Source organism: Danio rerio, chromosome 6 (assembly GCF_049306965.1).
Source record: "Danio rerio strain Tuebingen ecotype United States chromosome 6, GRCz12tu, whole genome shotgun sequence".
NCBI lineage: Eukaryota > Metazoa > Chordata > Actinopteri > Cypriniformes > Danionidae > Danio > Danio rerio.
Window position 1 is genome coordinate 44,779,761 of NC_133181.1, and position 21,475 is coordinate 44,801,235.

The following is a 21,475-nucleotide window of genomic DNA, read 5'->3' on the forward strand; positions in this document are numbered from 1 at the left end:
TTTATTGTGTACTCGTCTCTTGCGTCTGTTTATGTTGGTATTGTCTAAGCACGTGACTGGGTGTTTACATTGTGGCCATGTGCTTTTGTTGTGTGCTTTTAGTGTTTGAACACGCGGTTAATGAGTTCTCTCAGTGGCTGTGTGTTTTAGTCTCAATTTATGTGAGCACATGGCTTGTGTTGTCTCTTTGTGTCATGTGCTCTTCGGTCTGTTGTCTAGTCCCACCCTCCTTGTTAACCCATTATTAGTTAATTATGTTCACTTGTTTATGTTATAATTCATTCTGCTTATATTCCCCTCATGTCTGCTGTCCTGTGCCAGTTCGTCGTCGTTTCCTGCCTTGTCCTGTTCTCCAGTCATGATCCCTGCCAGCCTGCTCAGTCTAGTTATTTAGTTTGCTTGCTTGTTTATTTGTTTTATTAATGTTTTCCTTCGGTGTAGTTTGTTTTGCCTTTATTTTTATTTTATTATTAATAAAGACCCATTATTTACTGCACCTGAGTCCTCACTCCTTTTCCCCTACACCAACCGTGACAGTAACTGGTTGCAGAAAATTTTAAACCAATAAAGTTGAACATTACTTAATTTAATTAGTTTGTTTAAATTCGGTCCACATAAATTGTTTGCAACCTGTTATCTTAAAAAAATTTAATAAATCCAATTAATCATTTTTTTCAACGTATGTGCGTTTTAATTTCAGACACTTAAAATAAGTTAAACTAAACTGTTAGTTTGAGATGACTGATAAAGTGTGATTTGTGACAAACAGTACCAGCCATAGTGGAACAAGCAGATTTGAATTTTGCAGCTGATTATTTGATGCACTGAACATTTTAATCACACTGGTGTGATTGCATGCATATGCGTATAAGTATGATCAGGAAATATTCATTTTTGGGTGAGCTATCCCTTTGTGGTGTGTGAACTGTATACTGTACTAGCTGCTGTGGCATGATATATATATTAAGGTCTACTATTCCACATATATAAAAATGTCAAATAAAACACGCCTTATATAATCCGTTTTAATAACCATTTATCATTTATTCATACACAGTTATAACTTGTCTCAAGCTAGACTAGCCTCTCTGAACAACTTATTCAAAGCTTGACATTGACAACTTCTCAATTCAAGAGTAGAGAAAAGAATAAAATGTATACAACCATCTTTTTATGCAAAAATACTATAGTAAATATAAAGTAATGCAAGCGAAACCTGTTCCTTGTTAAAAAACTAATAAAACACATTTGATTTTTTGAAACAATCCAACAAACATCAATGTAATGTATTGTTTACTACTGATTAACATATTTTTGGATAAATTTTTGGGGGTAAACTAAAACAAAATAAGCCTGAGCCCCAAACTGCACTATATTTAGATCAGTTTCGTATTTATCTGTCCTGCAAATCACTCTCGCCTGAAGGGATTTTCGGTTGAACTTTCCTTAACCTCAAGAAGAAAGCAAATACGTGAGCATATCCGGGACTGGATCTTAAGCATTCACTACAAAGCCCACCATGCTTCATTGCTGTGATAGACACGTCTTTGCTTCTGGCTCATGCCTTAGTGTTGCATGATAACATACAGATGTAGTCCACGACAACACACACATACTCACACACAAACATAAGCACACACACATTTCACAATGCTCCAGAAACTATCAATTATAAAGCTCTGTCTGGCATATGGCTGTATCCTAACTAGAATGCATATGTGGACACACTCACTGATTAAGTGACTGGCTGAATGACTGAAGTGTTCGAATGAGAACTCTCTTTTTTTGTCCCTTTCTCACTGACAAAGACAAGAATAGTTTAATGGGCCGCACAAATAGAGTAGTTGATTCTTGCTGAATGCTGGGCAATTTGAAGCCACCGGGTCTGTTAGAGAAACCATATACTTAGTTTTACTGAGAGAGCGAGAGGGACAGACAAGCTAAAAGGGAGAAAGACACTGACTATTAACATCCATCTAATTACAAGTGCTAAGCTTACAGATGCTATCTATTTAAATGTCTTTCTCCACTTCTTATGTCGCTAAGTGTTTAGGGTATATTTTGCTTTATTAGAAAAAGTTGTGGTTTAATTTTGGACTGCATGATACTGGAAAAATATGTGATTTTATTGAGTATTGCGATAATGATATTTATTTCAATATTACATTTCCCTCAAAAAATGCTAATTTTATTGGTTGGTTTTTAATCATTTATTTATTATTTTGAAAAATTTTATGTTAAAGGGCATCTATGATGAAAGTCATTTTTTTGAAGCTGTTTGGACAGAACTGTGTGTAGGTATAGTGTGTCCACAGTCATACTGCAGAGATATAAGTCTCTTTTTTAAAAAAATTTCCTGACATTAAAATAAGATCCAAATCTATCCCATTTTGAGGTCCACCACAATGTGACATAGGAGTGCAGTTTCCCCGCCCAAGGAATGGATTGAAAGTCATGTATTAACATGTCTTCGTAGTAAGACGTATAGTAATATCAACAAGACAGAATGTGCAACTGGGATTAAAAGGGGAGTTAGGATGATTCTAAGAGCCTGTTCATTTAGGGGGCCCACAGTGATATTATCAGGAACCCGCAAAACCCCTCCGCTCTTCACTTTCATCCATGATTAACCCCCTGCCTCAACAACAAGTTAATTCTATTTCAGACTAAAAAAGTGTCAAGGTGCAAACATTTAGGGCCCTAAATATATACCCGGCGCAATAAGGTACAAGACATATTTGCCCTGACATATTGCTATTTTTAGACCAATGCAACCTTAATTTTCCCGTTTTCTGCCACATTGTTTAAATAGCAAATCCATTCGCATCACTTTGTGGACTCATGGATGTTTCCGTCTAGATAAGAGGCGTGTTAAGGCGCATTGCTATTTTGAGAAACTAAAATAGACTGTGCAATAGACCAGCTGAGAGCAGGTCTAAAGCCCAGCACAAAGCCTGTTAGTTGTGCTTCTCTTTTACACATCACTTAAAACAAACAGGATGTACAGCAATACTGAAATATCTTTACAAAAAAAAAGTTAAAGGAATAAAATTTTACAAAAATTATTATTTTCTACATAAATATAAAAACCACTACCTTCATGCCTTCTTCATCTCGTGGGGCTTTTTCAGTGTATTCATGACAATTTGCTTTTGTATAATGTTATTATAAGTAGTAGTGTTATTTTATTATATGCATATTTATATTTGTTTTATTAAAACAAACTTAGATTTGTCCAGCTGTCAGGTTTTGGACCATATGGGGCACAGCATGTGTGTTTGGATGTAATTCAGTTTTTTGAACGTATTTTGTTAATATTGATCATTTGTTAGTTTGCTGGAAATTAAAACTGAATTTAGGAATAGTTTTGAAACAAATCTTTAAGCTTAACAAACAAAATTTATTATGTAGGCTAATGGATATCTGTGCATACAACATGCTTCCTTATCCAAGAAAGAGAGAAAGTAAAAGTAAAGACCAATTAGAGGAAGCTCATTCTTTATTCTGGCACTGCAGAACTGTTTAACTGTTTTCACGCTAGTGAAGCGTTCAGTCTTTCCTCTTACAGAGTCCGCCATATAAATAGCAAATGGGCCATGGCGCGACGCAATTGACTCTTAAAGAGAATGGGAGATGAGACTCTGATTGGCTTATTCTCAAAACACATCCATAACTCATTAAGAGAATAAGCTCAAGCCAGTTAGACCCTGTTAGTTTTTTTCCGTCCTTAAAATAGCAAAAGTTGATTTAGACTGTGGGCCTGGATCGTTAAAATAGAGCCCTTAGTCTTTAAAACACAATGAATTAGTGAATGAGTGTAGTACATTGCATATGCTATTATCATGATAACAATCATTTTGTGGAATATTATGCAGCCGTAGTTTGATTCAAAATGCTTCTGTTAAATTTTGGAAAAAATTAAAGTGATGTTTTTATTGTTTTTGTGCTCTGATTGTGAAAATATTTTTAATTACATTATCTTACAATATTTTAAATGTTGTTGAATATTATATAGTTTACATAACAAGTAAAGTGAGTTACATAAGAAAAAAAATATTCTGCATACAATTAACATTTATAATTAACATTAATTTAATTTCAGGCGACGCAGTGGTGCATAGAAAGTGCCGTCACCTGACAGCAAGAAGGTCGCTGGTTTGAGCCTCGGCTAGGTCAGTAGGTATTTCTGTGTGCAGTTTGCATGTTCTCTCTGCGTTCGCGTGGGTTTCCTCCGGGTGCTCAAGTTTCCCCCCACAGTCCAAAGACATGCGGTACACAGGTGAATTGAGTAGGCAAAATTGTCCGTGTATGAGTGAGAATGCGTGTGTATGGATGTTTCACAGAGATAGGTTGTAGCTGGAAGGGCATCCGCTGCGTAAAAACATATGCTGGATATGCTGGCGGTTCATAACATATGCTGGCGGTTCATTCCACCGTGGCGACCCCAGATTAATAAAGGGACTAAGCCAAAAAGAAAATGAATAATCAAATGAATTAAATTTTTTGTTCCAATGCTTACCAACTTAAAAATATATAATTAATTTAGCCAAGATTAATTAATACAACAATATTCACAGCTAGCTTTTAACTCCATATTCTAAGAAGCGTGACCTACAGTGATATTCACAAGAACCATCAGACTCTGTTTTCAATAATATTTAGAACTGCCTGCTGAAATAAGATTTTTTTAAAAATTAATAAACACTTTTATTCAACAAAAATCCCTTAACATGGTCAAAAAGTATGGTAAAGCTGCTTATTTGAACGTCCTATTGGATATCAGCCTATCAAAAGGATTTCTGAAGTATCATGTCAAATTAAAAGACTGGATTTATGTCTGTAAACAATTCACCAGAATAATTTACATTTTAAAACATTTAAAACACTAAACAGTTACTTTAGATATGTATATATTCAACACTGTTTATATTGCATTTTTAAACAAATAAACAAAAACTTAAGCAGACAGAAATGTGAAATATCAAACCCAATGTTAAGAGCAGGCGGTGTATACATTTGCATGTTTTGAAAACTCTCAGAGGCTGAAAACAGATGTTAACATCAGGTGTAAATATGTCCAGGGGAAGGTAAAGAAAGAGAGCGCAATGAGTGAGGGAGGGAGGGAGGGTTGATAGGGTCTCATTAAAGATGTAGGACGACCTGTGAGGATCAAACAGCTCGAAACAGCCTGTCTGAAAGCACACCCACACACACTCCCTCTAGAGGGCCAATCCAGCATAAAAGAGGAGCCTGTGGTCAGTTTCTATCTCCATCTCCTCTCGAGCTGACTCTGTATAAGAACAAGATCCACTTAATACAATAACAGCAGTCAGTTACTCGTAGAAGTTAAAACCCTCATAATAACAGATCGTATCTCACTTACTTCCAGTTAAGGGGCTCATCATCATCATCATCATCATTATTATTATTATTATTATTATTATTATTAATATTATTATTATTATTAATCCTCATAATTAGGAATAATATATTTTTATATATAAATTATACAGATTTTTTTCCAAGGCAATTTTACAAGTAATAATAATGTGTGTATAATGTACATGGGTCAAGAGAATGTGTTAAATAACAAAAAATAAAGACTATCATACTATGATTTTGGAAAGAAAATGTCATCCAGTGTAAGTTCATATAAATATGTCATGACAAAATACTCCATTTAACCATTACTGTGCCCAAAATACTAACTAACTGTAATTTTCAATTTAAAAACTTTCAAACTAGTGTATGAGTGTGTGTGAATGAGTGTTTGTTGATGTTTCCCAGAGATGGGTTTTGGCTGGAAGGGCATCCGCTGTGTAAAAACGTGCTGGATAAGTTGGCGGTTCATTCTGCTGTGGTGGCCCCAGATTAATAAAGGGACTGAATGAATGAAAAAGGTGCAAGGTAAAAAAATCTACAGAGGCTACAATATCTGCCCATATACTCAAATCCATTCATATGTTTTACTGGATCCATTTTTTGCCCCTCAGATTTACTGCGTTTCTCTTCCAGCTGCAAACCCAGTGGAAGGCTTATTAAACATGCATGTCATGTACAACCGCAAACAATTTTCCATGTTTAATTTAACAAATAATAACATCAAAGACGATGGGGAGGGACAGAGCTGCATTATTCATGAGCTCATCAGACTACAGGGAAACAAAAACTGCCAAGGTGGGCGGAGTCAACCAGAGATCAATTTGTGTGCAATTAATAACACAACTATTGTAAGGACTATGCACATGCAGAGAATATATGTACTGATTATCCTAAACGTTTTGTAAACTATAGAACGGAGCAAGTAATGCATCTGTGGGCATAAATGGGTCATGGTGATGCACTGAAATAAATGTTCAAATACAAACTTTTTGTAGCCATACAGTAGATACAATTTAGCAATGTAAAACCAGTACAGCCTTACAGCCTTAAAAGTAGATTTTTTATATTAAAATATGTAAAGACATAAACATTAAAAACCCAACCATAGCCACAATTCCTTGAGATTAACTACCCATAAAGATGAAGACATATCCACTAAGCAGAGGGATCACTGTTACCACGGAAACAGGTATTGCCTCATCAAAAGTTCTGCAAATGAACTTATATTTGTATATAATTAAATATTTTGCAAATTACAACATGTTAGGCTGAGATTCAGCTATGATTAAGCTAAATGGTTTTGTTATGAGCACTTCTGAGCTGGTTGTTTTGGAAAATTGCTAAATAATTAATATTTCAATCAATAGCTCAGTCTAAAATTGAACCACAGTTTGTGTTCCAATTATGTCACTCAAATCAAGCATTTGATTGCCTTACTAAGACACTGTAGGTTTGTTCAAATGTATAGTTCAGTTAAGTTCAGTTCACAGACCAACAAAGAAAATCATACAATTAGTTCTGGTTTGCTTCGCATTTCTCACTGTTATTTTTAAGATTGGACCAAAAAGCTTTTATTTAAAGGGGGGACTCTTTGTAGTTCTTATGGCCACATCTTGTCCTTTTTTAGATCCTTTAGATGTATTGGTCCATATAGAAAGAGAGTTAAAAACACTTGTATGGAGTTTGCACAAAGACCCATCTTATTAGTGATCTCAGTGCAGGGTTCAGATGGCAGCGTTCAAATTAGCTCAAATGAACCCACAAAGAGGACGGTTTGGCTTCCAATGCAAGGTATAGGACGTTTTTGAAGTGTTTTTGTTCGAAAGTTTTAACTAAATCTTCTTAATGCCTCTTGAAAAAAATGGATAAATGAATCCAAGGTTCCTTACATAAAAAAATAAAAAAACTTTTGCATGTGTATAATGCATAACTAGTAGCTCATCCACCTAAAAGATTGGTTCCCTGAAGGATTGCATAGACAATAATCCCATATATTAATACTTTTTAGAAACTAAACCATTCATTTAACAGTTACACCACCTGATAGCAGTGGAGAGGTTAGGTTTAAAATGACATATATTTTCCTAAATCAAAATAAAAACATGTGCAACTAGTAGAACACAAATGTTTCAGGTAGAGACCAAATAACACAAAGTACATGTAAACACACACACACACACACACACACACACACACACACACACACACACACACACACACACACACACACACACACACACACATATATATATATATATATATATATATATATATATATATATATATATATATATATATATATATATATATATATATATATATATATATACTGGTGACGCAGTGGGTAGCACGATTGCCTCATAGCAAGAAGGTTCGAGTCCTGGCTGGGTCAGTTGGCATTTCTGTGTGGAGTTTGCATAAGCTAAATTGTCCGTAGTTTATGTGTGCGACTGCAAGAGTGTATGGGTGTTTTCCAGTGTTGGATTGAGGTTGGAAGGACATACGGTGCGTAAAACAGATGTTGGATAAGTTGCTGGTCTATTGTGCTGTGGAGACCCCTGATTATTAAAGGGTCTAAGCCGAAAAGAAAATGAATGAATGAATGAATATATAACTACTGGACAGGGTTTTGTTTGGTAGATCACATTTATTCATTTAAAGTAGCTGATTTCGATCAAACAAGCCCAAACAATGAATGACACTCTACACAACTTGCCATAGATTGGCTTTACATACAATACACTGTAAAAAAAATTAGCAGTTTTCCATATTTTGGGATTACCATTTATTTATGATTATAAACTGCATTACGGGACCTTGATCTTTCTTCTAAAAACTTTTAGCCTTGACAAGTTTGAAAAAGAAACTTTATTGACATTTTAATACTTTAAAGTGATATATTGTCTGGGTTGGTGTTATATGTATAGAACAAAAATCTTGTAATAAACCACTAGTACATTTTCTGTTATATTACAGACTTTCTCTATATACTCTTTCTTAAACATTGTATTATTTCAAACTACTAAAATCTCATTAAAAGACAGTTTGTTAAAGTTTAGAGTTGAATTTTCAATATCAAGAGTCGACAGAGCAGAGATCAAGGTCCTATAATGCAATTCACAACCATAAATAAATTGAAAACACTTGCGAATCACAAAGAATGGAAACTCTTAATTAACAGATTTTTACAATGGAGTCCTTTGCTAAACGTATAATACATCCATGTTCTTATCATGTCAGGACGACAACAAGGCAGTGTTCTAGGCACTATTACACTATAAAATAAATAAATCAACCCTCTACCCCCCTTCCCCACCCTTTTTTTGGGCAGGAAACAGTTTGAATGTCATCCACACAACTCTAGCATGGAGTTGAGCTGATCAGCCGGGATCTTGTTAATTGGATTGAAATGTAGCATTTGGAGTTTGGACTCTAGCACTGAAACAGAAGTGTGCTAAGGGAAAACTTTGGGGGTTCAGCCAAAATCCCCCTAATGTTGTTCATCAAGCCCTTCTCTCATCCCTCTCTTCTTCAAATCACCTCTTCTAATGGGCTTAGTCAAGTCCCTGACATCCAGCCGTCTGCTGGATCCACACATGCACTCGCATGCACGTACACAAACACACATACACACCGCAAGCACACACACAGCAGAAACATGCACACGCACATACACGCACACACATACACACACGCATGCATACACACAGCTTGAAATCACTGTTAAGGTGTAATGGGACTGCCCACATACTCAGTGTACGCTGTGTTTCTGAGGACGAACTCCTGTGTGGGTGCAGGAGATTCTGCCCTCTCGCTGTTTAACAGATGGTCTGTGTGTGTGTGTGTGTGTGTGTGTGTGTGTGTGTGTGTGTGTGTGTGTGTGTGTGTGTGTGTGTGTGTGTGTGTGTGTGCTTGTGTGTTTATCATCGACAGCAAAGGCTCAGCCTCTCAGCAGATTGAGAAGAATGTGTCAGTGTCTTCTGTCGATAGAGGGTGGACAACACAACTGATTTATCTGATACAAAAAAAAAAAGAACCGAGGGACCAATACAAAGACAGAGGAGTGTGTGGGAGAGAAATAAAGAGAAGGGATTTGTCAATGGAGATAATAAAAAGGGATGTCTAGAGCTGGCAGAGGAGCAACTTCGTTGTCTGACCTGTGCCACAACAGACCGAACCTCTCCGTGCCAACTGCCCGCTCGACAGAGAACCGACAGAAGCCATTCCCAACACATGTCCACTCCATGGGATATTTATAGCAACTAGAGACACAAGCAAAGGCTGGGTGATATTTAGATTTTTTACTACGCCATTTGTATAATTAGCCGATTCTGTGGACAATGCAATGACTTTAATAGCAAAGAACTGTTCGATCTTGGTTTCACTAACAGAACCTAAGGGACAAAATGTTATTTGTTTTTTTTATCTGTCTATAGGGCAACACAAAATACATTATTTACAGGCTCATGGTTGAATATTAGAGTTTTTCAGTTGTACTGTACTGCAGCAACTCAAAGTATCCTTTTCCCTCCTGCAACATTATTTTAGTATTACTGATATATAGAGGCGACAAAGTGGCACAGTAGGTAGTGCTGTCGCCTCACAGCAAAAGGTTGCATGGTCAGTTGGTGTCTGTGTGGAGTTTGCATGTTCTCCCTGCGTTCGCGTGGGTTTCCTCCAGGTCCAAAGACATGCCGTATAGGTGAATTAGGTAGGCTGAATTGTCTGTAGTGTATTAGTGTGAATAAGTGTGTATGGATGCTTCCCAGAGAAGGGTTGCAGCTGGAAGGACATCAGCTGCATAAAACATGTGCTGGATAAGTTGGCGGTTCATTCCGCTATGGTGACCCCAGATTAATAAAGGGACTAAGCCCAAAAAAAGTGTATGAATGAATGAATGATATATTGTAATACAAAATATATAAATAATAAATAGACTGAAGTAAATTGTAAGTATTTGGAATTAGATCTTTAAGATATATTTAATGCATTTTAATTATTAGCTTTAGTTTAACTGGAATTAGTTGTTTTAGTATGTTAACAAACACTCAAAAATTACTTTTGCTGTTTGTTCAAACTAAGGATTTAAAATGAGCTGGAACAACACAATTATTAAGGTTTTTGGGGGGACAATTTAATTGTTTTGTGTTTAATCTACTTAAATTTGTTCAAACTAGTCAACTAAGTTAACTTAATTCCGTAATGTTGTCCATACACAAATCGATTGGGTGGAACCCAGCATTTTCACAGTGTCAACATGAGTAAAAATGTTGCTTGCCAACCAGCAAAAACATATGTTTTTTTTTTTTTTTAATTCATTATACTTCAGCTAAAGTTTATTTCTAGAAACAATTTTTGACCACATTTTAATATACCTAATTGGAATAGTAATGAATATACAGTGCTCAGGATAAGTGAGTTTTATACTTTTTGAAAATATTTATTTTTCATAAATTTCCTGGTGAATATAGCCAATAATTTGGAATTTATTTAATTAAAAGGTTTTATTAAACAGTTATATCCAAGAAGAGTTAATATAAAAAAAAACTTATAAAAAGTGTGTGTTGAAATATAATACTTTTAAATAAAAAAAAACTAATATATATATATATATATATATATATGGACCCATGGACCCAAAATTCTTCCAATAGTTAGTCAAGTTTGGTGAAGGAAAAGTCATGGTTTAGGGTTACATTTAGTATGGGGACGTGCGCTAGATCTGCAGAGTGGATGGCAACTTTAACAGCCTGAGGTATCAAGACATTTGTGCTGCCCATTACATTAGAAACCACAGGAGAGGACAAACTCTTTAGCAAGATAGCGCTCCTTCTCATACTTCAGCCTCCACATCAAAGCTCCTGAAAGTAAAGAAGCTCAAGGTGCTCCAGAATTGGCCAACCTAATAACCAGACTTGAACATTATTGAGCATGTCTTGGGTAAGATGAAGGAGGAGGCATTGGAGATGAATCCAAATAGTCTTGATGAACTCTGGGAGTCTTGCAAGATCACTTTTCTTTGCCATTCCAGATGACTTTATTATAAAGTTATTTGAGTCATTGCAGAGATGTATGGATGCGGTCCTCCAAGCTCATGGGAGTCATACACAATATTAAGGCCTTTTCCGCTGAAAATTGACAGTTGTAAACAAAACACTGCTCGCAAAAATATGACAACAAACAATACCTGCTAGACAGTAGCAATGCATTAATGCTTTCAGAAGAAGGAAATTCTAGACATTTTGGATGAAACAATTTGTACTGTTTTGAGGGCTGATCTGCTCAAGTGTACAACAGCAAACACTCTCTAGTCTAGAGAGCACTAGACATCAGACATATCAGGCACTTTGATGATTTACGCGTCTTATCTAGCTTGTGGTTTAAATGTAGTCCATTCTCCATGTGTCAGTGGTGGGAGTACAGAGGTCTTTTGCAGGAAGTCTTACTTTACGTCCATAATAAAGCGAACGGCAGTCTGAACTTCTGCCAGACCTTATTCAATAAATCATCCTAAAGACATGTCCCTGCCTACACACACGTGCATTTATGAATGTCTCTCCATTATTCATCTGCTGGGTCCCAACTTTGTACACTCTGCCACTCCACATACATCACATTACAAACTTGCTCACACACACACTCTCTCATAATGCAACATGCATCTTGTGCTGACTCCTACACTGAACTGCTCATGTAACTATTGCACTACTCTTAATAAGCTGTCAGACTAGCCAAGGTAGAAACGAGGTGCGTGCGTGTGTGTGTGTGTGTGTGTGTGTGTGTGTGTGTGTGTGTGTGTGTGTGTCTGTGTGTGTGTGTGTGTGTGTGTGTGTGTTTGTGTGTGAGTGTGAGTGAGAGAGTGAGGAAGAGAGAGAGAGAGTTACAGATGGAAAAATTGAAGAGAAAGCAAATTAAAAAAAAGAAGTATTGAATGGTCAAGGGAAATGGACTGCTTTCACTGTTCTTACATCATAGTTTTAGCTATTGCTAAACAATATAATGAGTACTGTAAATGAAATGTTTACAGGTAATACCTTTTTTAAATATATTTGTAAGACCACAATATGAATAATATCTGTACGATAAAATGGAAATAAAAATAGAAAAAGATTTCTAAATTTCGATGTCACTGATTCATCCTATTTAATGACATCCAAGCTATTTTTATATCTGGAACTGATAAAAATTTAAAAACACTTTAGATTTCTTCCACTTGTGTTGATTTTCCTACATGTATTTGTGTTGATCTGGCAATTCCCTTAATTTTCTGAAAACCTTATTTAACTGGCCATTAAAAAAAAGCCAGTTTTTCACTGAAACCATATGACAGCAGGTAGTCCAGATGAAGACTCAAGAGACGACACTTTCCATGATGCAAAAATCACAGACGCAATCATGGAATCAAGACATACCGTACAACATTATTTTACATGAATTATCAGAGAATTGTCCAATTTCCAGATTAAATCCTTTTCAAAATTTTATTTATCTACAAACGCCTGATCTTTGACATGGTTTCATTAACCGACAAATAGAAAGACAGAAATGCATTTTGTGTGAGTGATGATGGAATTATATTAAATGATGCAATATTTATAAACACTGAAGTTTCCAATTACGCTTTCAAAAAAAAATGGAAAAGAAATATCTGTCTGTTTCTTATAATAAAAGAAAGGCAAAAGCAATCTTTGAAAAACTTAAACTTCGCATCTTTGAGAAACACATAGCAGCCGCGCTGAACCTGATTAGTGTTTGTTGAAAACACCTAAGAGCGTTTCAAACATTGTTATAGCAGGGTAAATTTTAAACTTTTTAAGATTTTTTAAATCAATTTTAAAGGATTTTTTTTATATCCCAGTTAGAAAACATTTTCACTTGCCCTATCTAAAAATAATGAACATTTAATACATTTAATAATACTATAATAATACTGTTTTTGTTATTTTAATAATATTTTTTGATTATTTCTTTATTAATTTTCAAATATATCCATTCACAAACCCTTAAACTCATACCAATAATAGACCAAAACATAGCTGTCAATTATTTCAGTGTACAATAATAATAAACAAAAGAAGAAGATTTAAACACAAAATTTTAGTTGATTTAAGACTTTTAAGGCCAAAAATTTAGCTTTTGAGATTTAAAACATTTTAAGACTTTGCAGATACCCTGTATAGGTAAATAAGTAATAAATTGGTATGTGATAACAAATATCAAATAGTTTTCATTTACATTTTACAAAACTATTTTACTTTTTTAAACTGTTAATAAATTACTGTTAAACTATTTACATTTCATGATTTAAATAGTAAAAGTGGATTACAGAAAAATTTTAATTGGGGGTGGGATTTTTTGGGGAAAAAACTAATTGGATTTCATAAGACCATATTAAAGTCATAGCAAGAAAATTAGTTAATTTCAAATCTATTATTTCTAAAATAACAATATCTCATCTTTAAGACATCACTAACTCATTCAAGTCCCCCAATATCCCTCATTATTCAACTACAGACAAAACATACAAGAGGACTAGACAATGCTGAGAATATCTATGGATAAATGCTACAACACTCCAGCTGGATTACTCACCAGATCAGTGGTGAACAGGGTAAGGTTCTTGGCATGCAGTGTTTCTCTGTTTATGAGAATTTGAACTGAAAGTCCACTCTGCAGTGACCAAACCTCTCATCAGCAGAAATAATCAAAAGGCTAGACCAGAGGTTGGCAAGTTCAAGTTCTGAAGAGCTGCAGTCTTGCAGAGTTTTGATCTGGTCTTGTTAAAAACTCACCTGCCTGTAAAGCTTTGTAGTAACACTAAGACCCTAATTATCTTGTTCTGGTGTGTTTGATTAGGGCTGGAGCAAAGCTCTGCAGGACTGCGGCTGCTGAGGAAGTGTGAAAAGATTCACCAGACAGACTCAAAATCAGTCAGCTAGCAATTTGATTTTGTAACACATACAACTACATCATAAATTGGTCAGAAATGTTTATTTTAAGAATAAAAGTGCTTTATCCATCCACTAGGGAAAAATGTTTCTGATATTCTCTTTCAGTGACTACTTTCAAAATGTGGTTTTCACAAAGAACAAATAAACATAAAATAAAAATAAAACCATTTGAATTTAACACAGCACTCATCTTACTTATAACAACCTCCCATTTAGAAGCTTCACTGCCTGTGATAAAGTTCACCGATTAATCGAAGGGGATTTTTATGTGCATTTTGTGAGGAAAGCTGGTTCTAGTAAATCTCAAGCACTCACTTTCAGATGGAGCAGCATTTCCTAGACTGAGTCATAATACTCTTAACAGGCACAGAAAATAGTGTTCAAAATAAAAAAATAAAAACATTTAATGTGATATGATATGATAATGAGACCAAATCTTCGTCCCAAATGTCACATTATACACTATGCAAGTATGCACTATGTACTTATGCACTTACACACTCAACAGCATAGTATGTAGTGTTTGCCCAAATGGAACACCACAGATATCCCAAGTTGGTAAAAGTCATTTCCGGGGGATACAGAGTTGATTTGCGGGAGGTAGCGGGCTAGTGGGTGCCTTAAGAGCGGTTGGGGGGGGGGGGGGGGTATCTGAGTGAGCAACGTATCCGAGTAGGGGCGTGTGTCCGCGAGAAGTACTTGAATAGCGGTGGGGGTGAGTTGCACACGACGGACCTGAAGAGCTACGAGGGATGCGATGGAGAGAGGTGTGCAACGTATTTAAGGACAGGATGAGTGCAATTTCCAGGAGATTATCATTCATTTGCGGGCATCCGGGAGTCTCTATGCATTTGCGGGATACTCCCACAACTTCCAGGAGAGTTGGGATGTCTGACCCCAGAAATTCAAACCGTTTACCGGACGACGTTTGATGGTTGCCAAATTAAGGAAATAAATGAACAAATTTCCAAATAATACCTGCCATGAGTATAACCACATTCACTATCGATTGACAGCCCTATTAATTATCCAAAACTAGCATGTGATATAAAAGATTTCCCTCCTATTTTTTCCCCTAGGATACACCAGTATGCTAAACCATAATCCTTAAGACAATAGCTCTGTACAGTGGATGCTTATTATCAGATATCATTTTCATAGCTTTACCAAGACATTTACTCTCCTCCATTTGTTGTAAACCCATCAAAGAAATACTAAGTAATTTAAACAATGTACTTAAATTTTATTATTTACTTTATTATTTAAATAACAGTCTTATGCCATGAATTAAACATTCCTCGTGTCCAAGAATAGTAAAGACAAATTGCGCTTTCATCTAGGAAAATAAGCGAGCATCTGTTACAGATGACACTGTAACTATATGAGACTGTTCTGTGCCAGCACGGCAACTAGGACAGGCTGTTTTGCCAATATTGTGAGCCACACGGATGCCAAATTTGGTTGTGCATTCCATGTTGGCTATTCAATATAAACATCAATTACAATGCAAAGATGGTTGCCAAGGCAGTGCTAGCTGCTTGCTAATGCTTTCCTTGTGCTCTTCTCTTTCGTGTGTAAAGCACCTCAAGTTTCACGTGTCATTATGGTTCACACATGGTATCCCATCATTCATTACATTATCTCACAGCACTGAACTCCTGCTGCTAGACACCAACCATTGCAAACTGACCTCATTAACAGCCTCTTTCCCTTCCCTCTATCCAGTTATCAGTCCATTCAAAAGTTATTAACGCCGTTTCCTTCCATTTACACATTTCATGCTATACGGTCCTCCATTAGACGGACAGTACCAGATATTGACCAATAGTGATGTAAAGGCACATAAAGCGGGATGGAAATTACAATAAATACTGCAGGGTTCAGACAGTTTCAACTTTGATAAGATGTTGTAAATAGTAATTTACTAAATCAAAAAAATTATCATATATTAGCAATTAGAGGATGCTGGAAATGATCTAGTAATAAACCCTGCAACTCAATTAAAGTATGCAACACATCACACATTAGCAGTGCAGTTAGGTGTAATCTATAAATTGAGTAATATAACTGGGTAATAGGTAAAATTTATTATATTTTTCAGCAGTTTTCATTGTTGCTTATTGAAAGTACAATCAAATTGTAGAGTCAAATTTAATAATAAACATGCATGTTACCTTTATATACTGTTGTAGTTCAGGATAGACTCTGTAAGCACCGCAGACAGGGGACAGAGTGCATCTGTTTGGAAACGTGGACGTTACGGCACATGTGACCTCTGGGAAGGACACCACCTTGTAGCCAAACTTCTCATATAGACGCTGGAGTTCTTCGTCGGGTTTCTCTTCATTTTCACACAGTATACTGCCTACAACATACCGACACTGATCTGCTGGAGTCTGAAACACAAAGAAAGGCAGATTAGATCAGATTATACTGTTTACTACACCTGCAAAGTAATAAACATTCATAATATGGATTCGTATACTGTTTGGAAATGTGTGTCTGCTTCCATTTGGAACTAACAACATGTGCTTGATGTTATTCAATCAAATTATTGAGCTAAGAGAGCTCTTGTATTAAAGTCTTTGTGAAATAAAGAAAAGTGTTTATTTTGCTAGTGCACATTGTTATTCTTTCTTCAGTTCAAGTTCATCTATTAAAAAAACTATTATTTTGGAAATCATCAATCAAATCTGACTATTTGCTTCTATATTGGGAGTGGTGGCTCTCTGTTGATATCAGTTTGATGGCTTCAGCCACAATATTCTTAACCACGCCCCTCTTAAGGCTGATTTATACTTCTATGTCGAGTGGTCGCTGTGACCCACGGTGCCTGCCTTGCATGTAGCAGTGCATTTATACTTCTGCGTGTTGTTTGTGTTGCTCTGCAATAACACTTCCGAAACGCTAGCTGGCAGCAGGTTTTTATGTTCCTCTGTGTCGATTTTCTTCAGGGGTGGGTTTTTTTTAAGCTAAAATTAGCTAAAACTCGCTTATTCAAAGGCGGGAACCGGCGAATGTGCAACTTTAATCATAAAGTAAACAGAAAACAAAAAGTTTCCATCTGGAGCTCCCTCACAGAACTCAACGTTTGTAAACACTCACTCCGTCAGGCTCACGGCGCTTAGCACCGCCCACGCTTGTCATTGTGACCAAGCCGACGAATCACAGAGTTTGCGATACTTATCGTTGTGATGTGTACTTACATTTTTTGAGAGGTGCGTGTCAGCGTCAGCCACGACGGGGGCTGAGCGACAGCACGAAGGCTGTGCTTTAGCATACTCGTGCGCTTGATGCGGAAGCATAAATCAGCTTTTGCCGTTAGTTTGCTATGAGGGAATGATAAGAAAGCCCCGCCCCTATTTAATTTTTAGTTTCAGCTAGAAGTCAACATACTGCAATCAACATACTAAAATAAAAGTCTCAGAAACCTCTAGTTAACACAAACCTTAACTTATTTTTTAACTGTGTCTCTTGGGACCACGTTCAGATTTTGAACAAGAACAAAACTGAAAACCATCCAGCTATACAGAGTCCAGACAGCCTATAACAAACTGTCTGTATAAACACACACACACACACATAGCACCAAGCAAGTGACACACACAGACAGTTTCACGCTGTCTCTCATTTACACACATACACATACACACACACACACACACACACACACACACACACACACACACACACACACACACACACACACACACACACACACACACACAGCATAAAGCTCTCTCTCTCTCTCATTCGCACACACATGCACACATAGACAGCAATAAACAAGCTAAATTCACATACATACAAATACACATACACGCTCGCTTGAGAGTCGGGAGCAATAATGTTAGACCGCCCGCTCCCGTCCAAAATTACAACAGTTACCAACCGCTTTATTTGGAAATTTATTCCCATGCAGAAAAAAATCTGGTCGGGTCCCGTGGCTCCCGCGGTTCGCGGGAATACAGACCTCTAGCCCAGGACTCTTGCCTGGTCATGCACCATGACAGGGGGTCCGAGATCAGGTATGTCTCGAGAGCTCCCCCTGGTAAAGGAGAAAAGGGGGAGATGAGGTGGATGGGGGATTCTTCAAAACAAAGAAAAGGAAGGTAGTATAAATGGGTTTATTTATTGGAAGCTAGAATTCATCTGATTAGCCTAGCAATGATTGTTGATGGGAGATCAGCTGTAATCAATCCTATCACGTGCACTTCTTGAAATTAGTTCATAAAACTTCATTTAAAAATATACATTCTATTAAAAGGCAGCACGGTGGCACAGTGGGTAGCACAATCGCCTCACAGCAAGAAGGTCACGGGTTCGAGTCTTGGCTCGGTCAGTTGACATTTCTGTTTGGCTTCCTCTTGGTGCTCCGGTTTCCCCCACAGTCCAAAAAGGTGGTATAGGTGAATTGGGTAAGCTAAATTGTCCGTAGTGTTTGCGTGTGAATGAGTGTGTATGGATGATTCCCAGTGTCGGGTTGCAGCTGGGAGGGCATCCGCTGTGTAAAGTATATGTTGGATAAGTTGGCAGTTTAATCCGCTGTGGACCCTAGACTAAAAAAGGTACTAAACCGAAAAGAAAATGGATAAATTAATTCTTTTAAAATACGTTTGTAGTCAAAACAATCACCAAAATGGTTTAGAACAAGTCAATGGTGTGTAAATGATGGCAGAATATTAATAACTTTTCATTAAATACAATTTAAAAACATCAATCTGTAAAAAATACTCAGTTCTTGGCTAATCTTGTGCTATCCTGTGCTAATTCTTGTCCTGCACTCTCCAAGAAACGATAACTGCCTTTGTTAACACCATAAAACAACCAAGAGGTTTAAGTCTCATGGTAGGCCTGTTAAACACCCCCTCACAATCACATATGCGCTGGAGCTGGCAATCCAATAAAACATTAATGACAAAACAATTAAGGCATTTATAAAGTTGTCATCTCTAATTACTCATCTAGCATGTGTTCACCCACTACGGTGAAGGACTCAATATGTTGCTAACATCCGTAATACATATTGAATGCTGCATGTCAGTGTTGTCGAGCGATGATAAGATGATCCTCTCCACCAGCTGACAGCAGCACGCACAAACAACATCTTGCTAAATGCACATTTTTACCCTCTCTCCCCGTTTCTTGGTTCATCTAGCTTTCCCACCTCCATCCTTTGACTCACTCGTCTCCATACCCCGCTTTACTCCTCTCTGCTCCTCTGTGCGCGTTTTGTCCCTCTTTCCCAGCACGAAGAGCTTGTTTCTCCAGCCGGGGACTAATGATGGTATTCAGAACTCTCTCCATCACTGGCGTCCTACACAACTGTCAGCAAATAAAGTGGGAATTTCAGCCAGTTCTCCAGACAGCGAGCCCAAGAGACAACAGGCAATTACTAGCAGCAAGAAGGCCTCCACATACACTTCCCTTCACTTGTTGTTTGCCTGTTTATGTCAAATAATTCACCCAAGCGATGAGGACGAACCAGAAAACGCAGTACCAATTCAAGTAATAACCCCGAGTGCTCTCATACAAACTGACTAATCTTCACACTGCCAATCAAAGGCAACCGAGAAGATTTGGTCTCTCCAGACATCCACCAAAATGAAGCGAATTTGCGATCGGCGTACTTGGCAGTCGCCCCAGATTTGGCTACACACAATAATGGGGCCTGCTTTTATGCCGTAATTGGTTCTCGAGTTGTTGTGCCGGCCACAACGGATGCGGAGAAGAACCAATACGGTGTATTACGCATCTTCGCATTTAGGTTTCTCACACTACAATAGCCTAGACTAAAAAAGCCACAGCAGCCACATTTATAAAGGAATCTTTTCATATATTTCCTGAATGCTTAGAAAGTCTTAATTGGAGATGGAAGATTCAGGAAGCTGATAATGATAGCATATTACTGATAGTGCTGTTGCTAACTAGTGCTTATTCAGTTTCAGTTTCCTTTATTTTTGTCGTTCAATAAATTGTAATGCAGAATGAAATTATGTTGCATCAGACCCAACAAGAACATAAAAAAACATTAAACACAATAAAAATCCTAAGCTTTTATATTTTCATAAATTTACGAAAATATAGTTATTTAAAATATAACCCAATTAAAAAATAAAAAATCACAGAAGGGAATAAGTGAATACTTAAATAGGGAAGAGCGGGGCACAAAGTAACACTTTTTGGTTTTGGACAAATAATGAACAAAGTAATGAGGTTAGACAGACCTTTTTTTTACCACTGACACACAAGCCTTTCCTACAAATGAGCACTGAAATTATGATCACCGGACCTATGGTTTCTGTGAAGTATTGCCAAGGGTGCCAGGAGTAAAAATGGTACTATTTACCCCACCTGCAGGGCAAGTTATAACAGACAGGGGGTTAGTTGTAACACATGCTTACAAAGGCAGATTCACACAGTTAATTTAATTTCTGTTTACTTTAAATAGTAGCTATATTTCCTCAGCAATTTCTTTTTTATTCTACATGGCACAGAATGTTTATTTATTTATTTGTTTATAGGATAAACACATTTGAATCTATTTGCATTATTATCCATTTATCCATTATTATATATTGCACTTTTTTAAATAAATAATAAAACTATATTTTCTATTAAAAACATTTTTATTTAAAAAGTTCTCAACATTACACTCAAAATTCTAAAAATTATTTTGTTGGTTTAATTGGTGTCCATCAGTGTGTGGCTTAATTGTAACACCCTGTTACAACTAACCCTGCTGTATCGTGTTTTCCTCAAAACTGGCTTGCAGTCACTGTGTGTTTTTTTACATCTTTCAAAATGGTTTCATCTTTTAGCCTAGAAGACGATAATCACAACAATATAAGATTTTACTTACATACTTTCACAGATTTTTTTTTAATAAAAAATATTGACTATAAAAAAAAAATGCAAAAATGGTTTCTCTTGTGTTTCTCATCCAAATTTCACCAAACTTTTACAATAATTGACAGGAAGACGTCTGCTAACACTATGGTCAAAACATTGGAAGCATGCCATGAATAGCCCAGAGCAAACACCTTAAAACTCTGTGTTACATTTAACCCTGCATTACTTGTGCTCCACACTACCCTAAATATTGCACAGTTTGTTATAATAGTTGTAATTTTAACAAACTA

The 21,475-nt window shown here is 36.5% G+C and overlaps 1 protein-coding gene across 1 annotated transcript in view; it reads right to left on the bottom strand.

Annotated features, from left to right (window-relative positions):
• Positions 1–21,475, bottom strand: part of tex264a (testis expressed 264, ER-phagy receptor a) — a 144,845-nt gene that overhangs the window by 84,756 nt on the left and 38,614 nt on the right. The window contains exon 2 of the mRNA NM_205661.1: positions 16,508–16,729. Coding sequence (NP_991224.1) covers positions 16,508–16,729 — 222 coding nt within the window. The remainder of the gene's footprint in view (positions 1–16,507; positions 16,730–21,475) is intronic.